Source organism: Glycine soja, chromosome 19 (genome assembly GCF_004193775.1).
Source record: "Glycine soja cultivar W05 chromosome 19, ASM419377v2, whole genome shotgun sequence".
NCBI classification, from domain to species: domain Eukaryota; kingdom Viridiplantae; phylum Streptophyta; class Magnoliopsida; order Fabales; family Fabaceae; genus Glycine; species Glycine soja.
In genome coordinates, this window is record NC_041020.1 from 1,381,104 (window position 1) to 1,396,401 (window position 15,298).

Sequence of the window (15,298 nt, forward strand, 5' to 3'; positions counted from 1 at the left end):
ATTTTGGATACCAAGTTCCAATAAAAGGTAAGTTAAAAAAATATTTTTAATTAAAATTAATATAATTAAATGTAATTGATTAATTTTTTTAATTAGTATGACATATTTTTTTCTTCTTCTAATATTTGAGATATGAGGGAGTAAATAGACCAAAAAATATTTAATATGAAAATCCTAAAAAGTATAAAAAATTATAAACAACACAATTTTATGAATTTTAATTTATAATAATTTCTTTTAATATCTTAGCCAATTCACTAACTATATTGATTAACATTTTCCTATACTATAATCTTGGCCGTCAGTCTCAAGTGAAGTGAGTCATTGAATCAGTATGTAGACGTAGTAATTAATTGAACGATTAATGTAATTTAAATACTATTAAATATTCACGCAATCCAGTTGTTCTAAAAATAAGTTTTATACGCTCATTTTTAAAAAAAAGACTTACTAAATAAAATTATTAAATAAGTTTTATATATATTATACCAACATTATGTTAATCCGATGGAATTGAGTATGAATTCCTTAAATAGGATTTTGTTTGAGTCCATTAAATAAAAAAATGTGATTAAAAGAAAAGATTTTACTAAAAATAATTAATTAGATTTTTTTATGAAGACTGATAATTAATAATACTTCATATTTATAACGTTGATAAAAAAAAATTACATATATTGTAACAATAATAATAGGAAAAGGAGTATTAATAAACTACCTAAACTTTATCTCTTTTGCAAGACACCTTAAAAAAAATTAGTTTCATTCTATATAATCGTTAAACTTTGCCCTTTAAAAATAAATATCTTAAACTTTAATTTTTATCCCAATTTATCTTTAATATTTTTTAATATAAACACCACAATTTCAATTTTGTCTCAAATAATTCTTAAAATTTATCCATCTTGTAAATAGTCTCTTGTACATAATGAATTTAATTTCTATACATTTCCCCTATAAAAAAATCTATTGTTAATTAATTAGAAATTATGATAAATATCAATTTTATAGTGATTATTGAAAAACTAAACCAACTTATACCATACATGAAAATTTAAAATTGAATAAATGTGTAAAAGTGTTTTAGACTGTAAATGTCAATGTATAAATTGTTTTCTCATATTCAATTGGGGGTAAAATACTAACAAAGAAGCAATGTCAACATTTATTTATTTTAATCTCAACAATTTATTAGTTTTCTTTTATAAATAAAGAATAAGAACTATTTCATTGTTTTTTTTTATTATTCTCTTCTTTTCTAAATTCATATTTTATTGTATTTTAATATATTTAAAAAATAAATTATAACTAAAGAAGAAATATAGATTAATGAATGACGACTTACATTTAAGATAAATATAGTGTAACTTTAACATGATAGAAATAATTATTTGTAAAGAGGTTAAACGTTAAGGATCAATTGAAAAATTGAAAAAAATAAATCATTGTATTTATTTGCAAGCGGCGGGTAAAATTTAAGGAGCTATTATTGAAAAATTAAAATTTTGAATGTTTATTTGTAAGAGAGTAAAGTTTCATGGAGTTGAATGATCTTTTCTCATAATATATACTAAATTTTGAATTAAATATTTTTTCATTTATCTAAATTTATGGTGAATATGTGTGAGAGAGAGTCACAAAATGATCAATCTTAACAATTCATTTAAGATAACAAGGATGGTCATCATCATTCATATTATTATTATCATTATCATCAATATTATTATTGTTATTATTATTATCATCATCGATATTATTGATGTCATCACAAACTTCAATAATAATTAATGATTAGACTTAATTATTCACTGAGTCTAATTATACTTAATTATTTTCAATCTCATCACTATTATTATTATAATTGTAATTGTCCTTCTCATTATTATCAATATAACCATTGTTGCCATAAGGCAGTGACATTAATGTACATAGGTGAGAGTGATTTTAAGTCAATCTTATAATTTTAACCTTTTATTTTAATTTATTCATTCTCATCTAAACAAAGCCATTTCCATCTAATACTTTGAAAAGTATTATAACTTAGAGTATATGGATAAAATATCCATGCAAATTGAATGTTTTAAGTCAATGTCCATGCCCCCAGTTGCACCTTTGGTTGTGTATAAATAGCCATGCATCCATGCAACATCATACTCACCAATTACCATTACAAAACTAGAATATTCCCAGTTCCCTTTGTCAAGTATGGCTCTTAATCTTCTAAATCTTTCAATCTTGTTCTTTTTACTCTTTATTGTGAATCCATTTCCCTTTGTTGAGCCAAGAGCCTTACAATTACCTGTGTTCACCAAAACTCTCCAAAACCTCAGGGGCGTTCACAAGGGACAAAAGGCGAACGGTGTGGGAGAACTCAGAAGCTACCTCCAACATTTTGGCTACCTAACAAACGGTGATTCTTCGAACGACAACTTCGACAATAATGTCGAGTCTGCTCTCAAACACTACCAAGAGTTCAATCACTTACGTTCCACTGGTGTGGTAGATGACGAAACTATCAAAAGAATGAGCCTCCCACGTTGTGGAATGCCTGATATTGTCACCCAACCTAACGCTAACCAGTTGTTGGTGGCTCCTAACAACTACAGCTTCTTCCCGGGGCAACCTAAATGGAGAAAATTTGCACTAACCTATGGACACATGTCAAGTGTTGTCTTGTCCAATAACTTCTTCAGCTCTGTGAGGGCAGCAAAATTGAGAGCCTTGCAAACATGGGCTAGAGTCACCAACTTCACGTTTACAGAAAGGGCCCCACCAGCTGACATAGTCTATGGGTTCCATCGTGGGGACCACGGTGATGGCTACCCATTTGACGGGCCGTATGGGGTGCTAGCCCATGCTTTTGCGCCACAAAATGGGAGGTGCCACTATGATGCAGATGAACCATGGAATTTTAATGGGCAAAACATTGATTTTGAAACAGTAGCTTTGCATGAATGTGGTCACCTTTTAGGGCTTGGACATAGTAATACTCGGGGTTCGGTTATGGAAGCCACTTATGCAGGGCAAAGGAGGAGTTTAACGCAGGATGATATTGATGGCATACGAGCTCTATATCAGTTCTAGCTAGAGCTAGAACTCGATGTTATGCCAAATAATTTTCAGGTGTAGCACGTGTGATGGCTAGTGTTGTTAACTTGGCTGCATGAACATGGCGGCGAGTTGAATGTATTAATTAATCATTAACTAAATAAGCCACCACGTACACTTGTAATAATTAAGTTGGTTATATCACAACCATTACTTTTTCTTATGATGCAACTGATAGAAGATACACTGATGCAAGGTTATTGACGTAATTAATTCCTTACACGAAAATTGGTGGTCAAATGTGAATTCGTTCGAATGAATCACAATGGCACAATCAGTTCATACCTTCAACAAGTTTTCTCTTTAAAAAAGTCTTTTTAAGTATCTGACCTTTTATTTAATATTGTACCCTAAAAATTTAAAATACATAAAATTAATCTATTCAATCCAAACAACAAAAGATCGTATTATTTTAAAATTGTTCATCTAAACTACATAAGATTTTCATGAGGTTGGTGTAATAATATAAGATCTATTGCGTTCAAAATGTAATATAACAATCTATTTAACACCAAAAAAATATATTTGATTCCATTTATATGTAAAAAAAATTTGAGTCAACGATATTCTTACCGTATGAATATAATTAGTTTATGATAAATGGAGTGGGATACAATCCCTAATATTTGACTCATGACAACAAAATCACATCACATAAACAAACTTTGTTTTGTTATGATGAACCACATGATTTTATTTTTGCCTCAAAATTAGACTAAATTGCATAGCAAACAACCCTAAACCCCAAACCATCAAGTTCATTCTTAGATTTCCTCTATATGTGGAATCAAGCCAAGCTAGTAAAATTCTGATTTTAGTAATTTGAAAGTGATCATTCAAACCAATTAATTTTTGAAAGTGATCATTCAAACCAATTAATTTGAACCCCTTTCTTTATTTTTAACACCATCAAGAGGCTAAATACAATTTTAATTTTTTAGCTAAAAATAATGGTTATCTAAACCAGCCAATTCACAACAACATTCTAAAAAACTTTAATAACAATTCCAATTAGTTTTGCCTAACCTATCGTATTGTCTAGAGTTCACAAAATACATGTGACATACTACCTAGTTCTCCAAAGACATCTTGACTCAGGAGCACAAATATCATGTTTTTAACTGCCAAACTCTCAACTGATAGGTTATCTCTAACTTTTTTGTTATTTGCATATATTAATTACAATCTCCTTGTCACGTGACAGATATATAACTATTTCTAAGTTACACATTATCTATAAGTCATCATTATTATTAACTATTATCTACAAGTCAATAATTATCTGCAAGTGTTGTTATGTTACTGTAACAACCCATACAAATAAAGACTTATAGCTCTCACTCTACTTAAGCATAACGTTTCATCTCATTCTTTTCATATTTATTCATATTCTTTTAACTAATTCACGAACTTACTTTAGCATTAGAATTTTTTATTTTGTAGATCTCTCCTCTTATCCTTTTATCGAAGAAAAATCTTGGTCCAACCTGTGAGATCTTGGAACTCATATTAAGAAGTATGTTACAACTAATTATAATATTTTATTAAGATTATTGAGAGTTTATGTAATGTTCATTTTAAAGTTTTAAAGATATAAAATTACATTTTAAATTATTTTAATCAATTTAATTTAATAATTCTTATTTAATTAATAATGATCAGTTCCAAAATCATCGAGAAAACGAGCCTAGAAGTGGTAGGTCTAGTGCCCCGAAAACACTGGAACATATATCCTAATGACCCATTGTTGGGGGAAGCAATGAACAGTACACACGTAATGGTTTTAAGTCATAAAAATAACATTTTTTTTTTACTGATCAATATATCTACAGTATGTTGTTTCCCATGAATCACGTACGTACGTGGTCCATATAATTTGGGTTTTGAATTTTTAAGTATATTCAAGTCTAGTTTATACATTTATATTGATTTATGCATTTTAAATTTTTAGTTTATACGTTTATAATGTCCCGTTTTCGTGTTTGATCCTTGCCGTTTAAAATCAACATTATGTGTTGAGGTGACAATTATTTTAAAACATTTTGTGACGGTTCAGTTTCTTGTTTAATGAACTTCCACAAAATGTTTGATTAAAGTGTTTAAAATATAATGAATAATTTTTCTGGTATTTAAATTAATTAAAAACTAAATAAAAAAATACTTCATATGTTCCATCAATACATTAATAATATTTTTATAAAATTAATTTTTACCATTATTAATTCATTAATTTTATAAGGGATATAATATATAAGTGAAAAAATGTTTAGCATTATATATGAAAACTAAAATAAAAATTATTTTAGAATAATTTTTTTCTTTTTACATAATGATTATTATGAGACAGAAAGAATAATATTTAATGAATACGTTTTTTTTAATTGGCAAAAATAAAGACTCCCTCCGTTACTAAATATAACATTTTTTAAAATTTTATTTATTCATTTTTATAAGATTCTTTTTAAGTTATTTTTGTATTAATTATTTTTTACCTAAATATCCTTTATTATTTTACAATAAATAATATATATTTAGAAGATAAATATATTATCTCTTATAAGAATTGGATAAGAAAACTATAACACATTAATTAATTAAATATAAAGTAATTAAGTGAAAAATATAATATAAATCTCAATAAACTTGAGGATAATTTTGATAAAATAATACTAATATAAGACAGGAATGGAGGGAATGTATATTAATGAAATAGGTACTAGCTAGTGACACCAAAGGATGGGTACATGAATCAAAATCCATATACATGGTAACTGGTTAACAAGTATTATAACACCTCACACGACAATCATGCATTGATGCGTGAATATAACATAATCAAAACGAGGTAATTATGGCAAGATAAACGCCCACTGGCGCCCCACCTTAAACGCAGCATTGATAACAAACTAACTTCCCTATCCCTGATTGCATACAGAATTATGAGTCCTAAAAAGTTACCTATCAACCAATATCCATCATCAAATTCTGATCCCAACATATATTTTCTGGCATACAATATAACATTAAACACCTCCTACCATTCTCAATATCTAATAACACGTAGCCTCCTAGATATTCATCTTCACGAGCTGATCCCATCAAACATCCACCAATACAAGCCACATGACTACTCCCCCAGTAAATGAATACATTAAAAGTAAATAAGAAATCATAATACTAAAAGGGGGGGAGTCAGGGATACATTTGCTAGTCTTTCCCATTCTTATATAATAATCGATGGTGCTATGAACTTGAATTGCGAACAAAAGATTAGTTTGGATTAATTAAAATTTCAACTAAAATAAAAATTCATTTAGTGCATTGCAAGTTAAAAAAATTATTTATAATAATTAAGTCCAAAAAATAAAAGATTAGTTTTGAATAATTCAAAATTCTAATTATTGACGAATTGTTCATTTAAATCACATTACAAGTCTCTCTCTTTCACTCTCTCTCTCAATGGACCACATGATTTTTTAGCCTCAAAATTAGACTAAACTTAATTGCAAACAACCCTACACTCAAAATATTATATTAGAATATAAGTATGAAGGTGAGTCTCACCTTGAGTATAAATGAGTAAGTTGAATAGGATAATTAAGTAGACTTATAATCTTGATGTCTTAAGATTTTAGGTTAAATGTTATATCAAATTTACTTGTGTGGTGTTTTTAATGTAGTGAAAATCTCTTAATGTTTTATTTCCATTGGTTGCTTCTTTTAATTTTATTTTATCGGCAAACCATCAAACCCATGCTATATGTTTAAAGGAATCAAGTTACTGGCTATTTGTGTTACAATTGTGGGTGTCCGAATTGGTTTTTACTTTTAACAATTATACATTCATGCATTATATATTAATGTTTTTAATATCGTTAGGTACTAATTTAATATTTTAGGACCTATCGATTATGGTTGAATCATCAATTTTTTAAACACCATAGGCCTTGTCCATGTACTGATGTACATGACTTCCTTGTGCACCGTTTCAATGTGCACCTTTTAGTATAAGTTTATATCCTTCATTATTAATAAAAATAAAATATTAGGAATTACTTTAAATTTAATTACATATTTTTTATCCAAAATAAATTTAAATACATGTTTACAAATCAATATTTTTTTAAAAATACATATAACTTTTTATAATCTTGCCATATTAGATGCTCTTATCATAGTATTTATATATCTAAGGTGTCTTTTATCATCTTTTAGTTTGTGTAAAATTTAATCGTATGTTTATAAAATCATTACTTTTGGAATATATCTAAATTTTTATAATAATACAGAAAATGTAGTTGATAGTAGATGATAGTAGAGATCCCACTAAATTGAAAGTGGGATAAAATAACAGTATCATGATAAATCATAATTTGAGTGATATTTTATGTGAGTTTTCATGTTATTTCATGTATTTTATTGATATAACTCACGTTTGAATATTAGTTTTTATCTTGTAAAAGTATAATCGCTTAATCAAATGATCCATAGGATTATGTCTCCCGCATTATTAATAGAACACTCAAATCAACTGAGCTAATAGACATAATATGTTATAAATAAATAATGTCGTTATATATAACACTAAAATTTTTAATTTATATTTAATATACATGTAAATTTACATAATAAATTTTGTGATAATTATTTTTTATCTAATAATTAATTTGTTTACATATATAAATTATAAATAAAAATTATAGGTTTAATAAGTATTTACATATATAAAAAAATATCAAATTTATTTAATTATCAATAGCTATAAAAAAACATCTAAATACATCATTCAATTAAATATCATATTTATTTAATTTTTAATCATTATAATGAACATATAAATATATCATTTAATTAAATATCAATTTTTTTTAATTATTAAAATTTGTAAATAAATTAAATAAATAAAAAATTTATGATCTATATGAGTCATACAAATCAGCATCCGTGTTGATTTCAAAACCGTGGTTTTGCATGAAATGGGTCACATTCTAGGTCTTGGACATAGTGACGTTCACACTTCGGTTATGTTTCCCACTATTCAAGGGACAAGGAAGGTTCTAAGCCAGGATGATATTAATGGCATACGAGCCCTGTATGGATTATAGAACCAGAACTTGATATTGTGTTAAAAAAGAAAGCTCGGGTGTAGCACGTGTGTTGGCTGCTTGTTAACTTGGCTGCTGAAATGTTAAGGGCAGAGTTGCATGTATTAATCTATAACTAAATAACCCACCATGTACACTTGTGATAATATCCTTATAATAATTATAAGATACTTTAATAATTAAGTTGGCTAAATCACAACATTAATTATTTATTTTATCACATGGAAGTTTATAAAAACTGATACAAGTACACACGGATCAGATTAATTGGTGCAGTTAGTCTATTAATTACTCACACAAGATTGCACTAATAGGTGGTTAATGGGGTAACTAATTTGGGTAGTAGCTGGCCCCTTCACCCCTTTAACATTTTTTGTTCTTATATATTTCGCTGACATATTCTTCCGTAAGATGCTGGTAATATATATGCTAAGTACAAAAAATTAATTTACATATTGGTTTCTGTCATTTTTCTTATGCATGTTTTACACCTTATGCAAAGTTTCAAATCACGTTTTGGTTCAGATATTGAATTCGTAGGTTTTAATACCAAACTAAATCCAATTGAATCATCAGTAATATATATATATATATATATATATATATATATATATATATATCAGTGCGTAACATGTTTTGCTCTTCTATATTAGTTTTGCTAGCTATTCTATATGAGTTTAACGGGGCCAAATTTGCAAAGCAAACAAATTGTTAACCATTATACAATGAAAAAACAAATTATTAACCAAAAATACCGAAAAATAAAAAACTAGAAAGGCACATTTTCATTTGGTGTAGGTAAGATTCCTATGTTTAAGACCAAAATAAATATAATTGAATCACTAACATAAATGTATATTAGTTTTCCTATTCCGCATTCCCTCAAATAAACATGATATATGTTTCTTTTAGACATGATTAAATTTAAGGGAAGGGACAGTGCCACGGTCTAAGGCAGAAAAAAATTATATATATATATATATATATATATATATATATATATATATATTACCATTTTTAATTTTATTAAAAATCAAAACAATAGATAAAAGATTTGATCCATTTACATGAGTATTCACGATTCCCACGTTTTTCATATACTGGCTGAATAATTATATTACTTTAATGATTAATTAAGTACTAAACTACTGACTTAAGTTTTTTTTTGGAAGGAAAAGATGATATTATGTATATTAATAAGGGTAATAACAGGTTTACAGAAAATGTATAGTAAGTGACTGTACGTACGAGTCCTCCCAAAAAGCATAAAACCCCTCTGCAAAAAGCATCAAAAGGCTATATTACCATCCATCATGAGCACAAGAACAGATCCGTACACCATGAAGAATAGAATAAAGCCGTATTGGTACCATTCCTGTACAGAAGCCATTGCCATGAAACGGACTTAATCCTATCAACAATGTTATCTGCTTTTGCTACCTCCCCTCTATTTTGTAATTAACTAATTAACCCTATTCATTTTGTAAAAGAAAAACCCTAATCATAGTATTTCACTAACTAATATTAAGTGTAGTCAACCTACGTTAATTAATATTCAGCAGAAAAATTCTACTTAGACAGTTAAATAAGATTTTTGTCTTTAACTGACGACGCTTAATCAGTGATTAACATGTCTAAATTTGTATTAATCCAATTTTCTAATTGAGGTGTTTTGTGGTTTTAAAGTTAGGAGTTATGAACTACGTATACCTGCTAGAGGGTTTTTTTTTTTTTTTTTAAAGTTTTGGAATATTTAGATTTTAATTTCCTACACTGACATTGTATAGGTATCGTCTTGAATTTTTTTTTGTCTGCTATATTTAAGTTACAAATTATTTAACAATTTTCTAAAACTTAAATAAATAAAAGTGTGTATTTATAACAAATAAATATCAGTAATTTACTATTTAAATTTAAATTAAAAAATAACCGGTCCTAATATTCAAGAGGTTACACATTGGAGGAATAAGAGGTGCCACCTACGAAGCCAGAACACAAGCAAAGGGGGATCAACTGTTTTTTTTTGGTGGACAGAAAATAAAATTATATTACTCAAGCTAGGATCAGGTATAAGAGATATCAAAAACCATAATACACAGCAACCATCAGTAGCAGAACACAAAAAATCTGGTTATAAGGTAATTATGCAGAAGATTCAAATAAATACTGAATAACCAAAGAGAGTAACAGCTCGCTACTGATAAATACCCCCCACACACTCGCACACACAAATATGATTGTAAGAACAAAATTAACACAATCAAAGATGATCATTGTTGTTGTTGTGATGCTTTGTGCATCATCGCCTTTATATATAAAAAAGGGATGGGTATTTTCTAAAAGGTCCTAAAGATGGGAAGACGAATCTCCCTTTGTAGGGACATCAACACCTTATAAGCAATTTACTGAAAAAAACTCCAGAATTGCAAGCTGTCCACACAAACCAGCCCTCTACATGTTGACACAACTGAAAAGGGTTCAAATCATTCAAGAAAATTTTCAACAATAGTTCTCTCCCACTCGAACCACTCCCTTCTCCACGATACCACCTTCAAATCCATCTTCCCAACTCACTAATCTTACACCATTTATTTTCCTAGTTAGACAAGATTCTTGGAAATTTCTCACACAAAGATTGGTTGTTGTCCCCCCCATTTGTAGTTCCAAAGTCTAACAACTTTACCATTTCCAACTTTCCAACTAGAATTATTCTCAAACCAACCACCCTCATTCAATCCGCCACTTGCTTTCATGGCATCCTTCCACCAAGTTGATATCTTGTCCATATAAGTACGTTGGGGATTAACTCTTCAAATGATCCAAATTTTTTTGTCAGCAAAAAATGTATATGTATTGATGGGATAAGGTACAAATGATACCCATCCAAGCACATAATCAGAATCCATAAGTTTTACTGCCATCAATTGGTTACTAAACATTAAATGACTTAAACATTAAATGCCCAGAAACCAATCCCAACAAACAAAACTTTACTACCCCCCGTTTACATATTGCAATACCAAAAGGATGCATGTGCATGGTTACAAAGAACATCACACTATCCACATAACCTCACGCACCCCAGCTAGACATCTCCACATTTTAGCTCAACCTAGAATAGGACAATCAATGAGGCACACTGGTTTTAAATAGAGTTCTGCAACCGAAATTGCGGCTACAATGCCAGTCGCATTTTTTTGCAGTATAAAAGTTTTTTAATTTACTGCAATGCAACAATAACCGCCACCACAATTTAAAACCATATTCCAGGTTCACACTGTTATGAATCAGCCAAAGTTATGGGACTAGCCAAAGTTATCAAATTAAGGGGAGACAAGCACTCACCTAGGATCAAAAGGCACAGCACACATCCTCAATACTTGAGGATGTCATAACAAACTTGGACCAGGAATGCTTGGCACCTTAGCATTTGACAATTAGAATATTTTGTTGGCTAGAATATATCTTTCTGTTAGGATATTTTTAAAATCTGTTATTGCTAGCATCTTCGTAGGACATGTAGAAAGAACTAGTATTAGCATTTGGTGCCTATAAATGGACAATAATTGAAATGGAAATACAAGCAAAAATATATAAAATTCATTTTCTTCTCTCTTTCTTTCTTTGGGAGGTCCTTAATCCTCAAATTCTAGGATAATCTTTGTTGAGATCATAACACACGCTCAACTGCGTAAAAGAGAAGCCAATAAACTCGTGAGCCAGGACCAAGCGGGGAATGTAATATTCTGCAGCAAGTTAGCTTTATTAAAGGCACGATTATTGAACATGCAACCATTTCTAATATTCCATGTGCACTGTACACCATTGAACTTTAGAATGATCCATACTTTGACTTTAGAACCTTGATAGATATATAATACACTATTGACCAACGTTGGTCAATAGTATATTATTAAACTCCTCCTTCCTCCTTTTTATCTTGTAAATAGTGTTCCAACTTGCTCACACCAATTTCTCTCATTCCTCACCACTACCCCAAGGGGACCAACTTTAAAAATTAATGTTAATCTAATAAATATATATCCATCAAAATCTATACAAAATGTTTTCATATAGTTAAATATTTTCAAACCTTAATCACTACATTGATAATTTATCTAAACATCACTAATGTATATTACAAAATATCTAAAATTGAATCTATACTAAACTTTTCAACAGTTTCCTTATCAAAATAAATATTTTTCTGAACAAAAAATCAGTATAATAAGCATTATTTCAACATATTAAAAATAATTTTGAGTAAAAAGAATAAAGAAAGTTTGGATGTCATTTTTTTTTTGTTCAAGGATAATTTCTTTCTTTCTTTTCCCAATTTAATAAAAAAACATACAACAACAACAACGCCTTATCCCACTAAGTGGGGTCGGCTACATGGATTAACTTCCGCCATAATGTTCTATCAAGTACCATACTTCTATCCAAACCATTAATTTCGAGATCTTTTTTGATAACCTCTCTTATAGTCTTTTTGGGTCTTCCTCTGCCTCGAATTGTTTGTCTTCTCTCCATCTGGTCTACTCTCCTCACTACAGAGTCTACCGGTCTTCTCTCTACATGCCCAAACCACCTAAGTCTATTTTCCACCATCTTCTCTACAATAGGCGCTACTCCAACTCTCTCTCTAATAGCTTCGTTTCTAATTTTATCCTGTCGAGTCTTACCACACATCCACCGCAACATCCTCATCTCCGCTACACCTACTTTATTCTCATGTTGGCTCTTGACCGCCCAACATTCTGTTCCGTACAAAATCGCCGGTCTTACCGCAGTCCGATAAAACTTTCCCTTTAGCTTGATCGGTACCTTTGCATCACATAACACCCCCGATGCTTTTCTCCATTTCATCCATCCTGTTTGAATGCGATGATTCACATCCCCTTCAATTTCCCCATCATCCTGTATTACAGACCCAAGATATTTAAACCGTGTGACTTGAGGGATAATATGGTCTCTTATTTTCACCTCTGAGTTAGAAACCCTCCTTCTTTTGTTGAACTTACATTCCATATACTCCGATTTGTACTTAATATAAAAATTTTCTATTATATGAAATGTCAATGATCATTTTCATGTCACGAGAATCTTTGTGAATTTATTTTATAGTAAAAATGAATATGTACATTAATCATAATTAATTTGTTTTTTAATATGTCATATGGATTATGTAGTGTTGGTAATAAAAAAAATTGTCAGACCCAAATGATTTAATACTTAAGTCCGATTTGATCTCCTGTTTAAATATCAAGTCACAACTGAACATATTATTTTATAAAAAAAATGAGTCGACCGATAAGTTGGAAGGACGTTAGTTGTCGTATTCACTATTTACCTGGATGGGAGGGAATTTTTTGTTAGGAAACGTGGGTTATAAAATATTTTTACCCGAGGTTGGTGAAAATATTATATAACCTGCGGTAGAGCGATACTTAATTTTTTTTTTTTTAGCCCTCATGTATATGGTTCAATGTACCCTTTTACTTTTTATTAGTATATATTTTTCTGTCGAGAAAAAAAATAGTTGCGCTAAATAAAAAGTCTTAGATATCTTTTGGTTAGAAAAAAAATATAATGTTCATAGTCTTGCCCGATTGACAAAGCTTAATAAATAAAATTTAATTCTAAAGTCAATTGCAGCCAAATCAACATAAATACAAAACTAAAAATTAAAAGTCATTTGATTGAAAATAAATTATTTATAGCCATTAAATTAACAATAGCAAATTAAAAAAGTAAAGACTATCAAAAACTTTTGTTATGAGATAAACACTTTTCCGTTTCCACAAAATACGTAATTTTCGTTATTCTGTTTTTCTTCAATCTCTTTCTTGCTCATCTTCTCCATTTTTCTTGGTGAGTTTCTTGGTGAGTTTGTGTGTGTGATTCAAGTTTACATTGCTTGATGCGTGCTAGATTAATGTTCTAGATCCAACATTTTGGTATCCAGAGCCTAATCGAGTCTGGGATTGGGAAACATGAGTGAAATCAGTGAGGTTTCAATTTGCAATTTGGGAAACACGAGTGTGAGCGAGTGTTCTTCATCGATTCAGTGAATTGAACACGAATTGAGTGAAAATGAAGTTAAGCACAAATGGAGGAAATGTCCCTGCGCAATTGCTGGTTCTTGATGGAAAAAATTGGGAGCGGTGACATATTCAAATGAAGGTGTTGCTTGAATTTTAAGACGTGATGGAGGTAGTGAAGAATGGCGTAGCGGCGGAACCAGCAGAACCCGCTACTGAGGCGGTGAGGAATGCATACAAGGATAGCAAGAAGAAGGATGCGAAGGCAATATTCTTTCTGCATCAGAGTGTAGATGATGCGAATTTCAATCTGATCTCGAAGGCGACCTCAGCGAAGCAGGCCTGGGATAAACTTGAGAAATGTTATGCTGGTGGAGATCGAATCAAGAAGGTGAAACTTCAAGTGTTGCAGCGACAGTTTGACTCAATGACGATGGAAGAGAATGAGAAGATTGCTGACTTCTTTGCACGAGTAAAGGTAGTCACCAATCAGATGGCTACACAAGGTGAGATCTAATTGATGGAAAAATTTGTGAGAAAATTACTCGATCTCTGCTGGAAAAATATGATTATATAGTATGTGCAATTGAGGAATCCAAGGAAGTAAGTGAAATGAGTTTAGAAGAATTGCAAAGTTCACTAGAAGCTAGAGAACTTAGATTGCTAGAGAGAAATAAGAAGAAAATTGTTGAACAAGCCTTATTGGCTCAATCTAGTAACAAGAATTCTGGCGACAGTAACAGAGGAAGAAGTGGTTTTAGAGGAAGAGGTCGTGGTAGGAGCAATAGAGGAAGAAGTGGCTATGTTTCTAGTAGTGGAAGAGGCCAGAATAATGTTGAAAATAAACCTGATCAGTCGCAGAGAGGTACCTGGACTAGAGAGCAATTTGCTCAGTCTAGGACAATTAGTGGAGAAAGGCCATAAGGTGATTATGGAAGATAAAAAACTTAAACTGTTTGATTCAGGTGGTAAAAACAGTTTGATATTTGATGTTTCTATGTCTAGAAACAGGACATTTAGAGCCAATCTGGAAGCACTTTG

The 15,298-nt window shown here is 30.0% G+C and overlaps 1 protein-coding gene across 1 annotated transcript; it reads left to right on the top strand.

Annotated features, from left to right (window-relative positions):
* The first annotated feature begins 2,172 nt into the window (after window positions 1–2,172).
* LOC114400890 (metalloendoproteinase 5-MMP-like) lies at window positions 2,173–3,279 on the top strand. The gene has a single exon (XM_028363551.1). The coding sequence runs from the start codon at window positions 2,206–2,208 to the stop codon at window positions 3,082–3,084; it is 879 nt and encodes a 292-aa protein (XP_028219352.1). The 5' UTR covers window positions 2,173–2,205; the 3' UTR covers window positions 3,085–3,279.
* Window positions 3,280–15,298: the final 12,019 nt, after the last annotated feature.